Consider the following 19,826-nt stretch of genomic DNA (forward strand, 5'->3'; position numbering starts at 1 on the left):
ATGCAAGTTCTTTTGTTCTGGAACACTGTCATTTACACATTGTGACCTTGTTTTCTGTCATAATCACATGAATAAGACAAGAAACTGCGTTTTACCAGTCAATTTTATGTCACATTTCATTATCCTGTACTGGGCCAGGTATTCCATCAAGTTATAAATTTGGCCACAATTTGCAAATATTACAACCAGATAATACCAAAGAACATTTCAATACAGATTATCCCAAAGTAGAGTGGGTGCTCAATCTTGTGACCTTCACTACATGTTTTCTTCCCTTCTCTCTCTGCCCATTTCCTGTCTGATTACTCACAATAAAAGGAAACTAGTATCACAAAAAAAATCTTTAATAATAAAAGAACCAGGATGGCATATTGTTTGTTACATTGCTCAAAAAACATGCTGCCAGGAACCAAGGAGACCAAAAAAAGGATGCCGCTCAATTCAAAAGGAATCCTCCACACCTTTGTATAAAACCTGAAATACTTCATGGCTTGGTCTCCTCCAAAATATTATGAAAAGAAATCATAAAGTGGTAAAAGCTTTACTGTCCAAACTTCTTCCAGAATGTGTTGTAGGAATATGAATGGAATTATTTTGATGATAAAAAAGAAGAACTATTTGGTTGGCACTGCCTGCATTGCAAGACATTTCAAATCTTTAAATTACTGAGAATCTGGATGAATATTTTTTCCACACACTCCGTTGTTTCCTGGTTTATTAGTCTGAATGACAGAATTCACACACCCTGACAGACTGAAAAGAAGCTGCCAGCAAGGTGTGTGTTAAACAAAGGAATAAATGTATGTTTTTAAGTTTTTTTTTCAATGCTGAAGCAAGTGATTTTCCTTTCTGAGGGTTATAAGAGGCCACGGTCATACATAGCTGCTCAGGGCCCTCTGAGGGCCAGCACTGAAGATTTCTGGAGGATGATTTGGGAGCAGAATGTCCACATCATTGTCATGATCACCAACCTGGTGGAAAACGGACGGGTGAGTCATCAGTAGATGGATTTTGTCCAACTGGAGTACAAATACTTAATCGGATCTGAGACACATGGTAAAAAGACAAAAATCAGTGTTAAGCAGCTTCTCTATATGTGTGTGCTCCTCAGAGGAAGTGTGATCAGTACTGGCCAGCGGAGGTGCAAGAAGAATATGGGCAGTTTCTTGTGACCGTAAAAAGTACCAAAGTCCTGGCTTGCTACACAGAGAGGACATTCAGTGTGATGAACACACTCACCAAAAAGGTCAGCTGGTGGCACTAACTTTCAGTTATTGGATTTCAGCAAAAACTGACTAAATATATTTAGGTGACCAAACTAAACATCTTTTTGAAATGTTAGTTTTAAATCTCAGGCTCCGTTAAGGTTTAGCTTCACACTGCCAATGCATTTGTTTGATTATTCCCCCCCAAAGACCACTAACACACTATTGATGTATGTTTTTTTTTTATTGTGTTCTGAATGTTGAAATAATGCGGAATTTTAATATTTAGTATATGACGTGCATTCAGGTTAGAGTTTAAGGGGCCAAGCGTGAAGCCATAAAGGACACAGGACAGATGTCCTCAAAGTGGGTCTTTATTCCACCCAAAAACAATGTCCAACAAATAACACATCGAAATATGAGTAATAGGTCATAAAAGAGGTCAATTAATTATTACTGTACTCAAATATGGCTAACAGAATGTTAACTGAGCAAAGTATACATAACTTAACTTAAGAAAGGGAAAGGTTACTAATATAATGATTTGGCAAAACATAGAGGAAATGGGGTTAAACATCAAGGACCCAAATCTTACTAAATCCAAAACACCCCCTGGCTGACAAGTCAATGGTTAGACCCTGCTGAGCTGGCATAGCTTTCAAAGGCTCCATCCAAATACCCTTCCTCTCCTAGCTCCTAGCTCCTGTTACTTGACATGGGGTCAACAGTAAGAACTCTGTTATGTGAAGCAAAGGAGCTGGTGTGCAGAATTCAGACAGCCTTTAACTCCGACATCAATGCACATGGATGATGCAAGTCAAATCCAGATCACACACCTTCCCCGCCCCGTCGGCATTGTAGTTTAGACAAAAAAACCCAGGCAGAGGTTCTGCGTTTAACAAAATTTAGAGATGTCCCCAGTTTTCATTAGAGAAATCAAATCTGGTCACTTCACATCACTCTCTGAGAGAGAGAGCTATCTGTCTCTGTCGAGAGGACAGAGTAGTTGGACGACTCTGCCCTGTCTCTAACAGAATGCCAAAATAAATGTAACTTTTATATTGAAATAACCTTCTTTTATTGTTGCTAGCGCATACTCCGGGCATGGGCATGAATGCACTTCTAGTTTCGACATTACAGTCAGGCAGTCTTGTAGACAGCTCACGGGTCTGATCAGGTAGACACAGTGTACCGTAATGCTTCATTTAGTGGAGCGCCGTGGTTGCTTACCAAAGTCGTAATTACACATTTTAACAGATTTTTTAGCGTATTGTACCACATAAAATCAGCCAGTAGGCACAACAGTAATCATATATAAGGTGCATCGGATTATAAGGCACACCATCCATTTTTGAGAAAATTTAAGGATTTTAAGTGTGCTTTATACTCCAAAACATACGATAGGCTGGACTGATGTTTGTCAGAAAGAATGTAGACAAGAACAAGACGTTCTGGACTAATGTTCTATGGACAGATGAGAACTGAATTATTCAAACACCAGAACAGATGACGTCATAAAACTAATGTTGCATTATATCATACAATAAACCCTTAATTCAACCATGTGTCAGAGTGATTGAGGAAAATGAATCTTAAAAATAAAGCTGAAACCTGGAATATGACAAAACCCCAACACATACCAGTAAGTCTCCCAAGGACTCACTGAAAATCAAGAAATTGAAAGTCCTAGGTCACGTCAATCCCCAGATTGTGGTCTCTGAGATTGGGGGTGAGCTGAAACACGCTGAACATGCACAAAATCCGTCAAACTTTCCTCAGTCTGATGTCAGAGAGAAAGATGGTAGATGGCTACAAGGAGCACCTCAAAAGTTATTTCAGCCAAGGAGGGAAACACTTTCTATTAGCGAGTACAAGAAAGTGAGTCTTAACTGCCTTCTTAGCTTTTTATTGTAAAATTATTTTGTTCCACTGCCATTAACTAACTTTCCTTGCCAAAGAAAAATAACCAAGATTAGACAGTGAATCAATATGGGAACATTTAATGAATAATTAATCAGTGCCCTAATTTTTTTTATGGCTTAAGGTAAAGTTTCATTACTACAAGAGAATATATTTTTTTCAATTAATGGGTTCCTCTTGTATCTTCCATCTATAGAGCTCAAAGAAGGGGTGCAGCAATGAGCGAACAGTGACACAGTACCAGTACACCCAGTGGCCTGATATGGGTGTCCCAGAGTTGGCTCTGCCTCTTCTCAGCTTTGTTCGCAAGTCATCCAGAGCCAAGACAGACAACATGGGCCCAGTAGTGGTGCACTGCAGGTGACATCAAGTTTCATTTGCACCCACACTTGAGTTGATGCTGGAAACATCTGTATTTGTTTTGCTCTGCAGTGCTGGGGTTGGTCGGACAGGCACATACATCGTCCTGGACAGCATGCTCGAACAGATTAAGGATGAAGCAGCAGTCAACATTACAGGCTTCTTGAAGCACATCCGCACACAAAGAAACTACCTGGTTCAGACCGAGGTCAGAGTTCAACTCTATACTCAAACACGTCTAATTTCATACCTGATGATCCAACATTAACATTTAGTAACATTAACAGTATAAGTGGATGTCATCTGCACTGAGTAATTGCATTTTTAAATGAAACAGTTGTGGACCTTTTCTATAAAGCTCTAGAATGTGGTGGACTTGTGGTTAGAGCAGGGCAGCTTGTGTCCTGGAAAGGGCTCAAGTTCCCCAGTTCAAATCCCACAGACTGCCACTCAAGGTCCCTGAGCAACACCCTTAGCTCCCTGATAGGGATGGATTTTATTTTTTAACCTTTTTTGGATGGATAAATCTTCAGCATTTTGTTACATCACTGACATTCAAATCACACTTTAAAGTTGTTTTTGGAGGAAAAGACAGTCTAAGAGTTTGGTGGTGATACTGATCATAGTGGCTAGATGGACTGTCAAAGGTTACTTAAAAGGTCACACAGTTGGATATAATAAGTAGTTTTGGGCTGGGCCAATTATGACTATTTCATTTATAATACTGTCAAACACTGTTGCTGACAAATTCATGTTTGATATAGAAATGACACAGTCACTGCTCTGTTCTAAATTAGAGAGATCAAAGCATTGGGGATCTATCTTTTATTTTCAAAACTGATTCCTAGACCTGTTACTTTATATTCTGCTGTTTGGATCTCTTGAAAAGCTATTTTGGTGTATTCTGAGATTTTTTTGTGACTTTCCTAACAAAGTCAAGGCTGTTGATGGCATCCGATTGTGGACATTCAAAAAAATTCTAACTGCAAAATAAGTAGGTCACTGAAAGAAAGTCAAACAGATTTTTTTGTACACGTCTCTATTCAATGAAATGTAAAGCATCATCAATTGATGAAGTATTTGTCCTCTCTCTGCAGGAACAGTATGTTTTTATCCATGATGCTTTGGTGGAAGCCATCTTGTGTGGAGAGACTGAGGTAGTGGCAGCCAATTTGCACAGTTATGTGGATGAGCTGCTGACTCCAGGGTCTTCTGGGAGGACACGCCTAGACAAACAGTTTCAGGTGAGCTGACGCATGTAGAAATAAATGGAGATTAGGGTGATGGCAAGGAGGCTTTTGCAACCACAATGTGATGAATGTGATGATGATGTGATCCGGGAACCTGATATTCAAGCCAATACTTGAATACGTTTAAAGGTTTATTGTGGTGAATGGAGTAAATGACAGGCAGGTGATGACAACAACGACACAAGATGGTGGATGACATGCAGAGAAAGGTTAACCAGGTGATGATGGAAGGAACTGACTAACCATGATGAAAGACGAGACAGGAAGATGACCAGATGCAGACGATGCATTGCAGACACTGTGATCGCACACTGTCTCTTTCTCCTGCATTGTTTACATTTCAATTGTTGTACTGTTAAATCACTGCTGCACTTTATCCTGTAATTTACTTTACCCTGTAATCTACTGCAATTCATTGTGATTTTCAAGCTGTATGCAAACGAAATTTCGTTCTGTACGCACTCTGTGCATACAAAATGACAAATAAAGCTGTCTAAGTCTAAGACAGAAACAGACTTGACCGGGTGTAGCAGACTTGAGCAGAAGTTGCAGATTAGCTCCCAGTGATGTAGAGCGAAGCATGAAGAATCCAGGAGAAACCTTTTCCAGGCAGTACACACAAGAACTAGTTACACAAACTAAAGAGGGCGACAGAAGACACTGTGGAACAAACACATGCAGGCAGCAGGACAAGATGAGACTTTCTGGCAAGGAGTGGATGAGTGAGGCAGGTATCTGTAGGCAGAGGATCAGGTGGAATGACTTGAGGGTAATTAATGCCAGCAGGTGGATCTGATAATGGTGTTGAACGGTGGCTGGGAGGTGATTGAGCAGAGTGGAAAATGAATAAAAGGTCCAAAAACAAAACCCAAATCATGACACACAAAGAGCTTATTATAAAAGAAAAATCAACAAAATAGCAGAGAAACACTGCTTAGCAATCGTAAGAAGGGTTTGATTGATTTCATGCCAGTAAAGATTTTCCCATTGATTATTGAGGATATGCCATTTTAAATAAAATGTAAATAAAAGCATAAGTAGTGTTTTTAAAATTGGTGCTTTCTTAGCATAAACCTAAATTTGCCCGTGAATACATTTGGCCTTAATTGTAAATGGGGACATGTCAAAGGAGGTGTAAGTTATGAACATTGTTCCTATATTGGAATATACATACAAAAGGCTTTTGAATCCATGTTTACTCGCATTTCCATATGTTTACATCTTTTGTGAAAATGCAGTTTTTTGGGATTAAATGTTTCATTGGTGCTTTTACATAAAGTCGCTAAGTTGCTAATAACAGAAAAAGTCAATAGATTTGTTGCAAGTCGCTTCTTTGAAAACAGGTCACTAGAGGAATGTGAAAAGTCACTAAATGCCAACACTGTCAACAAAGATACATATGCACCAAGTAAACACTAAAAGCCACCTTAAATATATAAAAGGCCCAAGTCAAATGAAAGATTCAAGAGGAACGACTTGTTTCGTCTCATCCTGTAATGAAATGTCTTGAGGGTGGAACACTCACAAAACATCTTTTCAAGCATTGGTAATGTAAAAATAAAAAAAGAGTGTTAGGATGCACTGAAGAATAAATCTGAAATCTCTGGGAAGTTTAAAACTGATTTCAAGAACAAAGAACATGGTGAAGAAAAAGGCTGAACTTGTGTTTCGTGGCCAAAGTTAACACATTGTTCAACGAATAAAGTGCCGGTTTTAGAGAAAAGGGAGACGCTGAACTTGTCCTGTTTCAAGGCATGTTTGATATGCCTCAGGACCTGACTGTATTTCAACATGATCACTGTTACAAGAGGGAGAATGTCTGCATTATGAAGTTATTTGGTCATGTTCTGAAGAAAAGGCTGCAGCAGTTCCCACTGTTAAAAATAAAGGAATCCTAATGTATTGATTTGAAATAACATTGCACACGTTGCAGTCTGTTATACTCACGTCGGGTTGTCGGTTGGGCTGTGCGGACACCGTGCAAGCCGCTCTGTATACATTTATACTTGACATGGACGTGGTAGTATTCACCAAAAACACAGGGGGACAGTACTAAACATAAACAGTGGAAATGCAGTAAACAAGAGAAGAAACAATAAAGTCACCCCAGAAAGCATGCCAATAATATGTGTATGCTGTTTTCAGTTACAGAATAAACAGTAACAATATAACATTTAACAACGTTGTGGCACTTGTACCTCTGGTCCATTTGATGTCAGTACAGGCAAACGTTCTCGGCAAGGCCTCCTTTGAATTCGGCAATTTGGAAACTTGCACGCTGGGTCTGGGCCAAGTTACAAAAACTCAGAGGGACACGACCTCGCACCGTGACAGTGCGTGGGGTCACTTTTGGACCACACACCCTCGCGCCCTGTTCACTGGGTCGAGTATAAACATAGCTTTACAGTCCAAAATAGCATATGCTGTGCAGGTGGGTCACAAGTAAATTAGGCTGGACTCTGTACCATTAGCCACAATTGATCACAGCTTCCTTTTGATGTGTATTTTGGCAAACGTCAGATTAAAGTTATGCAAGTCATATATGGCATATAAAGTAAAAAACATTATTGCTACATGTTAAATTGGAAACATTGTATAAACCACATTTTTTTGTTAGCAAGGCCTCCATCAGGCAACAACTCAGCCACCTAACCTGCACAAACATCTGCGTTGTGGACCCTCTATGGTACAATCACCGACAAGTTAATCTGGGTTTGAGCTCAGACTGTTCACTTATCTTATAAAATAACATATTCCATGTATGTAAGATATGCTATACAATCTAAATAGATCAAGAGTTTGGATTGTATTAGAGGAGGCTCTGGCCTGCTGTCAAAGCTCTTTATGTCTCAATCATTGCAGATCTTGTGGTGCTGCCCCTACACTTATCAAATCAATTATGGTATTGAAATGCTGGTACTGCTTTGGATAATAGCCCAACCAAACATCTTTCTGATGCAGCTAACTGCAAATGAAGGTGCAGATGGATATAAAGGATATAAAGGACACAGACAATACTCTTGTAGAATAGATAATCATTTATTGTCCCACAATTATTTCTTCCTTAGTTTACATGATGACCGTTGATCAGCAACTTTGTGATCTGGATTTAATTTGACATGTTCTTCAATACACAAAAAACACATATTATGTTCACATTGTAAATACAGAGTCCGCTGTGGCTCTACGCTCTTTCAGGAGGACCGAATGCTGCTTGTCAAGACTCCTTAGATAGGAAACTTTTTAACCAATCTGTCTGGATGATTTGATTTAATTTGACTTTGTAAAGTGCCTTGAGATAGCGTGTGTTGTGAATTTTACTCAAGAAAAAGTAATAAGGATTTACATTTGGTTTTGTGGTCACATGCTTTTGCTTTACATTCAACCAACACAATTCATTCATGCATTAATTTATAAATAAACCCCTGGAGGAATAGTTGGGGATTGATAGTTATTATATTTCTTCTTCTTTCTTTCTTAACAGCGTATGCTCAGTGAGCAAAAATATAGTGGATTAGAATGTTATAATAACATTACAAAACAGAGACTTTAACATTGCTGCTCTTCCCAGTTTGAATCAGTTATGGTAAATGTCTTATGAAGTTTAGACAAAAGTTCAAGCTGGAAGACTCACCCTCAGCATGCCAGTTTCCATCCTTGTCATGTGGCCGCATGCCAGCCAGTTTGTGTCAAGTCCTCATCCTTTCACCCCACAAGACTTTGCTTATAAGGCTCTCCACACAGCTTTGACCCTCGACCCTCCTCCTGCTTCATGCTCACAAGTTTTACCCCTACGGTATCCACCACCAATGTCTGGACCCCAGGGGAAGACTTCACTAATCCTAATATGAACATCCAACGTCATAGAGGTTCAAAGCTTCACATCTTCTGCCGGGGTCCAAGCGGCAAAGAACTTTTGTCAGTAGATCTCTAATGGCCTCTTTTTGTCTGTGAGTCTGTCCAGATTGAAGTACTTGTATAGTGCTTTATCAAGTCCTATGACCCTAAAGCGCTTTATACTACAGTCAGTCATTCACTCATTCACAAACACTCAAGCAGACTGACAGAAGCAAGCCTGCTGCCGGGCGCCGCAATGCGAGTGAAGTCAGAGCCGGGGGATCAAACCAGCATCCTACCGGTTACAAACTCCCTAACTGTTGCGCCACCATCGTGGATTCTGGTATGCCATGCGAGCGTGATATACCGTGTCAGACGGTGATCTGGTCTGGTCAAGAGAGCTGCTCCTGGAACAAGATACTTTTCACAGACTGCTTTGCTGTAAACATCGATCCATTGAAACATCACTATTGCCTGTGACACAACAGAAATGTGTTTGTCAAGTGTGGTCTAAGAAAACATTCTTCAGTTTCACAACATTGGCAGTATTGTGATGAGACATTGGCGCAGCCAACTTCCCTTAAGAACACATCCGCGTCTTCCAGCTGCCACCACCAGTGGATCTATCAGCAGAAATCCGCAGTGAAGCATGTCCATGCAGACAGAAATGAATTGGTGTTGTGGAAGTAACAAATAAGATCATGAAAGTAAAATGTATACATCTGTTTCATATAGGAATTTCTATGATTTTGTTTTTCTTTGGACAGTTTTGTGACCTTACATTTTTGTTGATTGAACCATTAAGAAATAGGTCACATGTGCAACCAAATTGGATTCACTCTGGAGCTCTGAATATTTCTGTATGCAAAGCTGTTGTTTAAAAGAAACTAAAGAGTGAGTGTTTTTGGTTTTACACAGCTGGTGTGTCACACTGAAGGAAAAACGGGGAATTTCTCTGCAGCTTTGCAGGACAACAACTTCGAGAAGAACAGAGACTGCTCTGTGATACCTGGTGAGACTTGAATAATCATACGTCTACGAGATGCTGAAAGACGACATCTGTCTGAATCAGAAGTTTAAATGCTTCCACTTCAGTTCCTGTTTTCTGGACTTGATCCACCAGTGAAATTAACCTCATCTGTCCTCTGTTATTGCAGCTGAGAGGTCACGAGTGCGTCTGTCTACGACAGCTGGAGAAATGTCAGACTACATCAATGCCTCATACATCACTGTAAGACCGGCAAAGATGGGCTTTATGAGCAATTTAATCTCTTTTCATTAACACATAGCCAATGGGGCCTGTTAAACATCGTTTCTTTTATACAAAAGCCAACCTTCAGTTTTTCTGCATTACTGTCAACACATAATGGCCTGAACTGATTGCTGTTAGATTAACAGAAATGCTTCAAGGGACCAAGGTGAATTCCACTTAAAGAAGAAGTAATGCTTTATCCATACGCTGATGTTAAACCTGTTCCTGAGTAATCACACTGAAAAAAGTTTACCTTCCATTGACAGAATATGAAGATGAAACCATTAATTTGATTGTTTTTATCCCCCAAGAAGTATGAACCCATTATTGTTCATAGGTTTATTTGTTCTGTGATGTCATTGAGAGATCAAATTATATCTAAGTATTTACCTGAGCTATCAGCAGTTTAAATCCCCTGCATTAAGATATGGTTTTGTTTTGCAGGGCTACAGACTAAATAGAGAGTTCATTATTACCCAGAATCCTTTGCCTGGCACCATAAAGGACTTTTGGAGAATGATATGGGATCACAATACCCAGGTCATCGTCTCATTGCCTGGGGTAAGCAAATGTGTTTTATTTAGAATATTTTATTTCATAAGAAGAACAAGTGCAGTTTAGTCTCAAACCCCTTTAACACAGGCTCTCTCATCTCTCTCAGCCATTAAAGGTATAGTGCACAATCTTTTTCGGCTTTGAGTTCCAGTGCATCTTCTTATTCATTGGTTGTCCCACATGCCAATCACTGTGACGTGATCACCTAACGCCAATGTGTGCTCATTCCTTGCTAGTTTCTCTTGCTGGTTGCGCACTTGTGGTGTTTATGTATCCAATTGTTGCTCCGGTGCCCTCAGAGTAAATAAATGACACCAGAGTGTATTTGGAGATTCTTTCATGTGGTCCCCCTGAGGAGCAGAAGAGCCAGTAGGATGGTCTTGTGCATGCACAGCTATTCAAAAATTGACTTGGGTGTTTCATACCTATGTTTCCAGAAAAATCGTTTACCATACCTTACAAACATGCTAATGGTCAGTGGCGGCTGGTGCTAAAAAAAACTGAGGGGGGCGCACACAAACAAACAAATGAAAAACAAACAAAACAAATCTTAAAAAATAGCACTATTTGAACATTAATTTTGCCCTCCTTTCCTTCTGCCCAGCAAATTTCTCAATTATATTCTTGTTAAAGTCAGTCATCTCTGTGACTAGTCTTTTCTCCATTGACAACATGGCCAATGCATTCAGCCTGTCCTGAGTCATTGAGTTTCTCAGAAAAGTCTTGATTCTTTTCAGAGTTGAAAAGCACCTTTCAGCTTTCTGCTGTGGTCATGGGTGTGGTGATGATGATCTTCAAGAGCGTGACAGTTTCTGAAAAGACTTCTAGATTGTTTTCCTGATTTTAATAACATTTGCTGCCATTTTTTAAGGCTGTGTTATGAAATGTGTTACAGCATTTTTGTGGGACAAGATTATACAAAATTCAGTAACCAAATGTTTTATTCCCCATTACCCATAAACTTCAGTACAACTTAAATAATAGAATATCTTGCTGACAAACATTATATCAACATACCTACACAGCATAGACACAACTAAAGGTATTTCTAACTACAACGCACATCTTCCAAATATATTAAATAACATTACTATAAACCAGTGTAACAGTGATTTTCCACAACAACTCACCTCTGCAGCAATCCTTTCATGGTCTTCTACACTGACGCCCGACGCCTCTTCACTGGCTGACTACTACCTACACTGCTTTGTCCAACCATGGAGTGGAGAGATCACTTGCCTGCTGCTGAATTTGTAAATTAAGACGATCCGGTCCAAGCTCCTTTATCCTGTTTTTTTTCTTCAAGTGAACGCTTTGTAAAAGCATGTTTTGTAAAGACAAAACAGAATTTTCTCTCATTTTGAAACGACTCCACTTTGCAAACGTTAACGTGAATCAACCTAACGAACTGCAGCTGCGCTAATGAGTCGAATCGGGGATTGTCCAATCACACAATGTTTTTAAAAAAATTAGCCAGTACTGACACTCTACCAGTAATGACACAACAGAATGGGTGTGTCCGGGACGCAGAGCAATGCGCCCTGTGGAAAACCCTAAATAACCAATTAAAAGTCAGCCTCAGATCACGTGCTTGCCCAAGTTGATGCGCCTACATTCACTCTCATTAGACCGGCGCCCTGCACATAGGAAAGGAAGTGTGCACAATGTGAGCATTTACATAGAATTATGTATTTACTATTTTAATAAATTCTAACATGTCTATTGGACACACAGTATGAATAAATACATTTCTAAGTACTTTGCAGTTCAGAAATCATTTATTATCTAAACGATTTAAAGGGGACGGCGCCCGAGCGCCCCCTACTGGCCAGCCGCCACTGTTAATGGTTACATGGGATCTGATCTGCTCATGAGTCTCTCAGATGCTAATGTTCATTTGCACATGCTTTAGCTACTCTGAGGTGTTAGCCGGTTCAATCATGCCTACTGCATATTTCTCATATAGCCATGGCTGTATGTAAAATAAATAAATTCCTTATCTTGTAACCAGCTAAGATAAAACTAATATAAACTGATGCCAATAGATAAAATCTGTAAGGCACACTTTTTTTATTCATTTTTAAGTTATTTCCAATTTTTTAAATATTTTTAAAGACAAAAATTGGGACTTTTCTTCAATAGCTTCCAGGTCATGTGACCCACTCACTCAAATTCTTTGTGAAATTTTTCTACTACATTAGCCTGATGAGGCACACTCGTTTTTATTCCATTTTAAGCCTTTGTTTATTTTTAAAGATATTTTATTATAAAAATAACTGATATTTCTTCAATAGCTTCCAGGTCATGTTCAGGTCAGGTCATGTTTGAGTGAGTGTTCCACTCACTCAAATTCTTTGTGAAATTGTTCTACTACTTTAGCCAACTTTTGTCTTTGAAAAAATCTTAAAAATTGAAAATAGCTTAAAATGGAATAAAAACAAGTGTGCCTTACAGATGTTATTTAGTGGCATGAGTTTATATTAGTTTTGTCATAGGTGGTCACAAGATACGGAATTTATTGATTTTTGTTTATCAAGAGTGCTTGGTTCAAAAGTTTTTTGACGGTCCCTAACTGCACCACCGCATGTGGGAGGAGGGAGCAGCTGAGAGACGCTGGCCGAAATTGGAGTCCCTCAACCGGATCAATCGTGAGCTAGATCCCGTTGACTCCGTGGAGCTTGAATGTCCAATATCCAACTTCAAACCAACTTCACCGCGGTCACAAAGATTTGTTCGCCATGTGGCAGCTAGCCCTCTGAAATCCACTCGCCAAACGGGAAATTTACTCGCATTTGCTGTCTGGCGAGTGTTAATTTCGGACCCTGCGTACAGCGTTCTAATTCTTCCAGTATATTAGCAGCTTCCCTTAAGAGGTCGGCCACTGAACGTCTGCCTGCTGAGTTTGACATTACCAATGCTCTCAACTCTCACGCATTGACCGTGTGACACACGCATTTCACTAACTTCACACGCTCACACGCAACACATGGCATTTCACACGCAAACATGGCATTTCTCCCGCATAAAAATCACAAAGCCCGTCTGGGCTGCGGACGACAAAACTCTGCCTTCTGCTGAGCTGTTTCGGCTTCTTTCACAGCTTGTGGCCATCAGTAATTCCTGCTGCAGTTCATGTTAACAGAGCAGCAGGAAGAGTGATCAGAGTTATGAATAATTTTAGTCTTAACAGTGGTGAAAGTAAGCCGGTATGGTCCTGTACCGCGTACACAGGAGGGGAGGGGGCGGGGGGAGCTGCTGCCAGATGACCGGTTCATTCAGAACCAGTCATGGCTGCACACTGGATCATAAAACAGTTCTGCTAACCAGATGCAGTTTAAAACCCACTTAGTCTGTTTATAAGTTTCGTTTTTATTAATTCTGCATTTTTTAACTACATGCACCGTATTTCTGTGCCTCCGCCTCCGCGCTTGCTCCTCTCCCCCCTCCTTTCCCTCGGAGCAGGTGCTTTTATCACCGTTCACCATTCAAAACGTGAATCACTACGTTTAATTCCCTCACATCGGTAGCAACGTCTGCCAGTTAAAGTCAATAGGAGAGCTGTAGCTGTGTTTCATGCTCTTTTGTTTTTAACAACATAGAATCAGTGGCGCTTCAGTGGGCTGCTGCCTTGCGCTTTAATTCAGATGCGCACTTTTAAGGGTCATTTTAAAGAACTTGTAACATCAGGGGCTTCTTCTCAGATCTGTCAGTACCCCTGTTCCCTTTATAGGAGCCCTTTACAGCCTTTAGTTATGCATTTTCCCCGCTGTTTATCCGTGGCACGCAGCGCAACAACGGGGGTAAAATCCGCCCACCTCACCGCCCAGAGCGCACTGACGACAGCAATAGAGATTTGTCTGATCAGCGCGGCGACTGAGATGAGAAACCTGTTGCTGTGAAAGGTGATGAGAATGTTATAAACTATAACAGTCTAGAAGTGCATTGAGCTGAAAAGAGGGAGACATCAGCAGGTGGATCGTGCGTAAAGACGCAGCGGGAACCTCTGTGTGCTTCAGTGTTGCTGCTGAGGGGAAATTGTTGACCATAAAGACTTGATGAAACTCAGCCTGATTCACCAATCAGGTTATAGATTTACAATGATAAAGAACCCGTAGATGAATGTGTAACAGTGTAATAATTCGGTCAATAACTTAAAACTACTTAATTTTATTCAGTATTATTTGAACAATTGTGTATTTTTTTATGTTTTAATCCATTAACTGAACAATAAAGTATTAATACGTCTCTTTCTCTTTTTAACAAACGTAATACATGTCTACTTCATTGTCTGGTGGGATAAAAATGAGATGGAGTTGACTCCACCGGCTCTTCCAGGGTCCGGTTAGCCCCGCCCCCAAACAAGCCCCGCCCCGCCCCCCAAATTAGCATAATCTCACTCTTAAGTTTTGATAAAAGTTGAGAGGTCTGGACATTACTAAACAATGCTTCATGTCGGGGAAAAGCCATGTAGATTTGACCGACGCAGTAAAATGCTAACCAACCAATGGGAAGAAGTTGAGCCCTTAAGACACAGCCCCTCCTCATTTGCATAATGAGGCAGAAATGCATACAGAATGTAAAAAAGACAGGCAGAAATGTAAAAACGACAGGCAGAAATAAATAGCATCACAGAAATATAAAGGGTAAAAAAATACAAAGGAAGAATAAAACAGACAAAAATATTATAACATACACATAAATAAATACTTAAAAAAAATAAGTAATTAATAAATAAAGTTAAAGATTATAATGGACAATAAATAAATAAGGTAATTATTACAAAGGCGAATAAATAAAGAAGCTACTTAAAAGAGATATATACATTTATGTCTCACTGTATAATTTAATTTCTACCTACATTTATTAATTTGGTGGCAATTAATTGTATGCTTATTTATTTATTGAGCATTTATTTATTTCTGTATTTATTTTTAGATATGGAAGACTTGGTCCTCCATATGGCTGAAGCACAAACTTCCTCATAAAAAACCATCCATCCAACATGAAGGTGTTAGAACAGTTAAGCATTGGGAAATGGGCAAAACACCACAGACCTGGTGTGGTTAGCTCATAGAGCCTGATTCAACCCATTTGCAGCTGGAAATGCCGCAAAAGGTGGCTCTACATAGTACTGACTTTAGAGGGGCAAACAGTTATGGACACTGGCATTTTCTTCCAATTTCCTGTTTGCTTCACAGTAAATAAATAATCCATCTTCAAAATTGTCAACATGTTCTGTAAATGAAATGATGCAAAGTCTCAAACAATCCATTTTAATTGTGTGGCAACAAAACAGAATAAATAGATACTTTTGCATGCGTGTAAATCCTATTGTTTCCTTGTTCTGATGCTGACTTTGAAATTAATTAAGCAAGTGCTCTTCACCTCGTCTAGTTGCCTAAAAGTATTGATCTGCTGCCATGTGATTGGTTGCCTCACTAGTTATGTTAACTAACTGATCAGCAGTTCCTAATAAAGTTTACATGAAATGACTTGTTACCTTTTGTCACCTGATATTGTACACTCATTTTCATACAATGAAATTTAAAAAATTATTCCCATATTAAGGATAGCTCTGCCTTTCCGCTCTGCTCTTATGAACTTCTTAAAGCTGAGCTCAGCTGTCATTTAGCCTTTCCTTGTCTCTCTATGTCAGCAGACAATGGAGGAGGCAGAGCTTTGTGCCTTCTGGCCTGGCAATGAGCAATCCATCAGCTTCAAGATGTTCACTGTCACCCAGAGGAGCGAGGCCAACATCTGTCTGTCCAATGAAGACATGCTGGTGGTCCGGGAATACACACTGACTGCTGCAAAGGTTAGCCTAGCTTCATTTACACAATAATGTTTTTAAAAGTTCTTGATAGTCCCAGTTGTAAACAGGTGTTATTTAAGCAACTAAAGCATCCGGGACTTCATAATTTCCCATGAACACGTAAATAATATGTAGTGATGTTGTTCTGCAGGAAAATAACACAAAGTAAGAGTATATGTGCACTGTAGCTGCTCTTGAAACCCACAGTGACTTTATGTGAAAGTCAACCTGACGCATCTCATTGTCATCCCTGTCGCCTCTTCTCATTTGGACAGGATGACTTTGTACTGGAGGTAAAACATTTCCTCGCCCCTTGCTGGCCAAACCCTGACAGTCCCATTAGTAACATCTTCGAGCTCATCTGCTTGGTGAATGAAGAGAGGCTGGACAAGGACTCCCCAACTGTGGTCCATGATGAGTAAGACCCAGGCTCACCCATTAGCGTACTAATTTGAAAAATGCTTTGGGTCCTACTGTTTCTGAAATGTTTTACTAAAAAATCCCAACGTTTTTTTTGATCTTTTCAGTGTGGGCGGAGTCACAGCAGGAATGTTCTGTGCTCTGTCCTCCCTGAAGCAGCAGCTGGATGCTGAAAGCTCAGCTGACGTATTCCAAGCAGCCAGATTGACAAACCTTTTGAGACCAGGAGTCTTCAGTGATGTTGTAAGTGTCACAGATTCAGTCTCACCACGAGTTGTTTAAAGTGCAGTTTGTTGCTCACCTTGGCCAACATTTGGAGTTATGGATGAAAGGATAAATGTAAGTAAACTAATTTACAGACACAGTTTAATACGTTTGAACGTCATTGAAATATGTGATCAAATATTCTGGTTTAATGCGAATCAAAATCAAAAATTCAGTTTCTTAAAATAATTACAATATTACATCAGACCAATAAGAATTTTCTTACAGAAATGTTGGCCTATTGAACAGTATGTAGTTGCACTGTACAGTGTCTGCACTCTGTACTCGGTCAGGGCTCCTCGTGCATGGATTACTGTGTACTATGGAGGTAGTGGTTCTGATGAACTACTCAGGAAGCCCAGGTTGCTTTCATAGCAAACTTCAGAACTTCTCCATGTTTGGTTCTGGTGTCTTTCATCCTTCTCTTGACAATACTCAATGGATTTTTGATGTGGTTTAAGTCAGGCCACTTTTCCAAACGTAACTCCTCAATTACCAGTTTCTCCAGTGCCTTTACCATGTTCTAGGTCAAAGAACTGAGGTGTGCTCACCGGGGTGAGCACACAAAGTCTGTAGGTAGAAGCAGTGGAAAGGAAAGCTCCTCTTTACCAGGACAAAACATCCAGCAGAACCAGGCTAAGTGTGAACCGCCATCTGTCAGTAATGACAGTATGTGGTGAAATTTTCAGATGATATCATAATACTTGATATACTAGCCTGTTAAACATGGATTCCAACAGAGCAGCATTGGATGAATGTGTGAACTGGTGTGATGCTCTTAAATTACACCTTAATATGGAAAAGACAATAGACTTGCTAGTGGACCCCAGGGCAGTTAGAGACCACAGGGGCTCTGGTTGGTTAGCCCATTTGGTTCATGTTCGGTTCATGTTGGCACCATCTCCGGTGGGTCAGTGAGTCGTCTGGTCTGGGACCGGGATGGGTTAGGACCAGAGCGTGGACCGGGTAGGTCAGGTTGTGGTGGCACAACCTGGCATGTGGGGTTCTGGTTCCCCTGGCGTCTGCCTCGGTGCGCTGGGGGGCGGGTCTTTGGCTCCTCACAACCACTATTGAGCATTTTTCTCATGGATAAACCTGACATACACAAGTGTACTCTCACAAACAGGTGCTTGGATCCAGGTACAGATTCACTTTTATACAGAAAACCTCTATTATTATCTTTAGTTTTCACTTTATACATTTCGTATTAAATAATACTGTATATTCTTCAGTGATGGTATCAAGGCGTTGGTTGTTTGTACCTGTAATACTTTATCGGCTGGTTTTGCTGTTCTTTTTCTATCTCTCTTTGCAGGTGAAAAAGCAGACTCCCTTTTCTCTCTCCTCTTTCTCTTTTCACCTTTTCTCCCTTTTAGAAAAAAAAGGAATGTATGTACTTGCAATCTGTCTGTAGGTTTGAATTGAATTAAGTGTTTATGTCAAGTGCCTAGATGTAACATTGTGTTAATTGGTGGTACACAAATAAACTGTACTGAACTGAAAAAAAGGAAATGTAAATCAAAATATGAAAAACTTTCCAAAACATGGATTGAGTCTGTTATTGAGAAGGATTAGCTTGAGTTGATCTGACATGATGTACCAGTGAATCTGTGTTAAGCTCAGTAATTCCATGAGACTGATTAAAGTGTTTTTTTGTTTTTGCAGGAGCACTACCAATTCCTGTACAAAGCCATGCTGAGTGTCATTGGGACCCAAGATGTTGAGAAAACGTTTGTGTTCTCTGACAACGGAACCACCACTGACAGCCTTGAATCTCTTGTTTAAAAAAGTCTTTCAAAGAATAAGTTGTTGCTCTTTATGTTCATTAAGCACCAATAGAATCTCTGCTCACAGGCTTTTGTGATCCTTCTCTAGTTTAAGACAGATTCTTAACAGGTTTGTTGACTTTGGACTCTTTTATATTCTGTGCCTTTTGTATTCTTCCTCTTGTAGTTGAAATTTTGTTACATTTTGTACATTAACTGTCCAATATTTTAATGTACTGGCCTGAGAATTTGTACTAAACTCTTTCTAAACATTGTATTTATTGGCACTGAGCCTAAAGAGGGAAGCTGCACCTTTTCAGATTGGATGTTCTGTTAGCTGTTCTTTTCCACAGCTCTGCCACTGGAATCTATTCTGTGAATACCACAGCAACAGTAGCTACAGTGTGCTAAACATGAGAAGGACATGGAGTAATAAAACAATCTAATGTAAATAATAATAATGTGGTAATCACCTTGATGGACCAAATTTCTATTTATACTTGTAGATTTTATATTTTTAGTGCCTATAAATGGTTTGATTATGACTGTTTAGCTGAAGATGATTAATGTTTTTATACTCGGTTTTGTAACAGACTAAATGTGCTGCATGGGGTTACTGACATGGTAGGTTTTTAGTTGGATGTGAAACACAGCTGGATTTTTAGTAAGGGGATTAAATTGATTAAGTAAAAGAACTACAAACAAAAAACCTGTTTATTCATTCATGTATTCCTACAAATGCAAGCCTGAGAGGTACAATTACTGAAGGTGATTGTTCAGAAATGTTAAAATCGGGATGTGAAGCAATTTTGCTCCAGTGACGCGAGATTCTGCGAGTGTTTGGCAAAATTTCAAAACATGCCACACATCTGCATCAGCAACCATTTCAGCAAGACTTCACCAGCTTTAATTTAGACTAAGACTAAGTAGTAAAGGTGAATGCATTTTAAGAAAAAGTGCTTTATATTAAGCACTCTAGAGCACAGCCAGGAAAATATTGAAAGTAACAAGCACTTTGAAAGGATTATGGGGAAACCCAATCAAACTCCTACCTCCAGTGAAATATCCTCAAGCTCCAAAAGAAGCCACAGTGAAGATTCATCTGGAGCGACTTAACAGGAAAGGATTTGACAGACATCCTGATGTCTATTGATCAAAAATGTTCCTATTTCAATCCCCGTTTGT

General features: G+C 39.7%; 1 protein-coding gene across 7 annotated transcripts in view; it reads left to right on the plus strand.

Annotated features, from left to right (window-relative positions):
• The window catches only part of ptprz1a (protein tyrosine phosphatase receptor type Z1a), a 176,175-nt gene extending 156,825 nt beyond the window's left edge, over nt 1-19,350 (plus strand). For 6 of the 7 annotated variants that reach the window (XM_021322753.2, XM_021322752.2, XM_021322754.2 and 3 more), the window contains 12 exons: nt 855-989; nt 1,112-1,246; nt 3,322-3,485; nt 3,558-3,693; nt 4,583-4,729; nt 9,491-9,584; nt 9,730-9,803; nt 10,269-10,385; nt 16,036-16,194; nt 16,467-16,609; nt 16,719-16,854; nt 18,541-19,350. In XM_021322753.2, coding sequence (XP_021178428.2) covers nt 855-989; nt 1,112-1,246; nt 3,322-3,485; nt 3,558-3,693; nt 4,583-4,729; nt 9,491-9,584; nt 9,730-9,803; nt 10,269-10,385; nt 16,036-16,194; nt 16,467-16,609; nt 16,719-16,854; nt 18,541-18,660 — 1,560 coding nt within the window. In that variant the 3' untranslated portion in view covers nt 18,661-19,350. The remainder of the gene's footprint in view (nt 1-854; nt 990-1,111; nt 1,247-3,321; nt 3,486-3,557; nt 3,694-4,582; nt 4,730-9,490; nt 9,585-9,729; nt 9,804-10,268; nt 10,386-16,035; nt 16,195-16,466; nt 16,610-16,718; nt 16,855-18,540) is intronic. The other variant, XM_012874937.3, reaches the window with a different exon arrangement.
• The last annotated feature ends 476 nt before the right edge of the window (nt 19,351-19,826 follow it).

This window comes from Fundulus heteroclitus, chromosome 2, assembly GCF_011125445.2.
Source record: "Fundulus heteroclitus isolate FHET01 chromosome 2, MU-UCD_Fhet_4.1, whole genome shotgun sequence".
In the NCBI taxonomy this organism is placed as follows: domain Eukaryota; kingdom Metazoa; phylum Chordata; class Actinopteri; order Cyprinodontiformes; family Fundulidae; genus Fundulus; species Fundulus heteroclitus.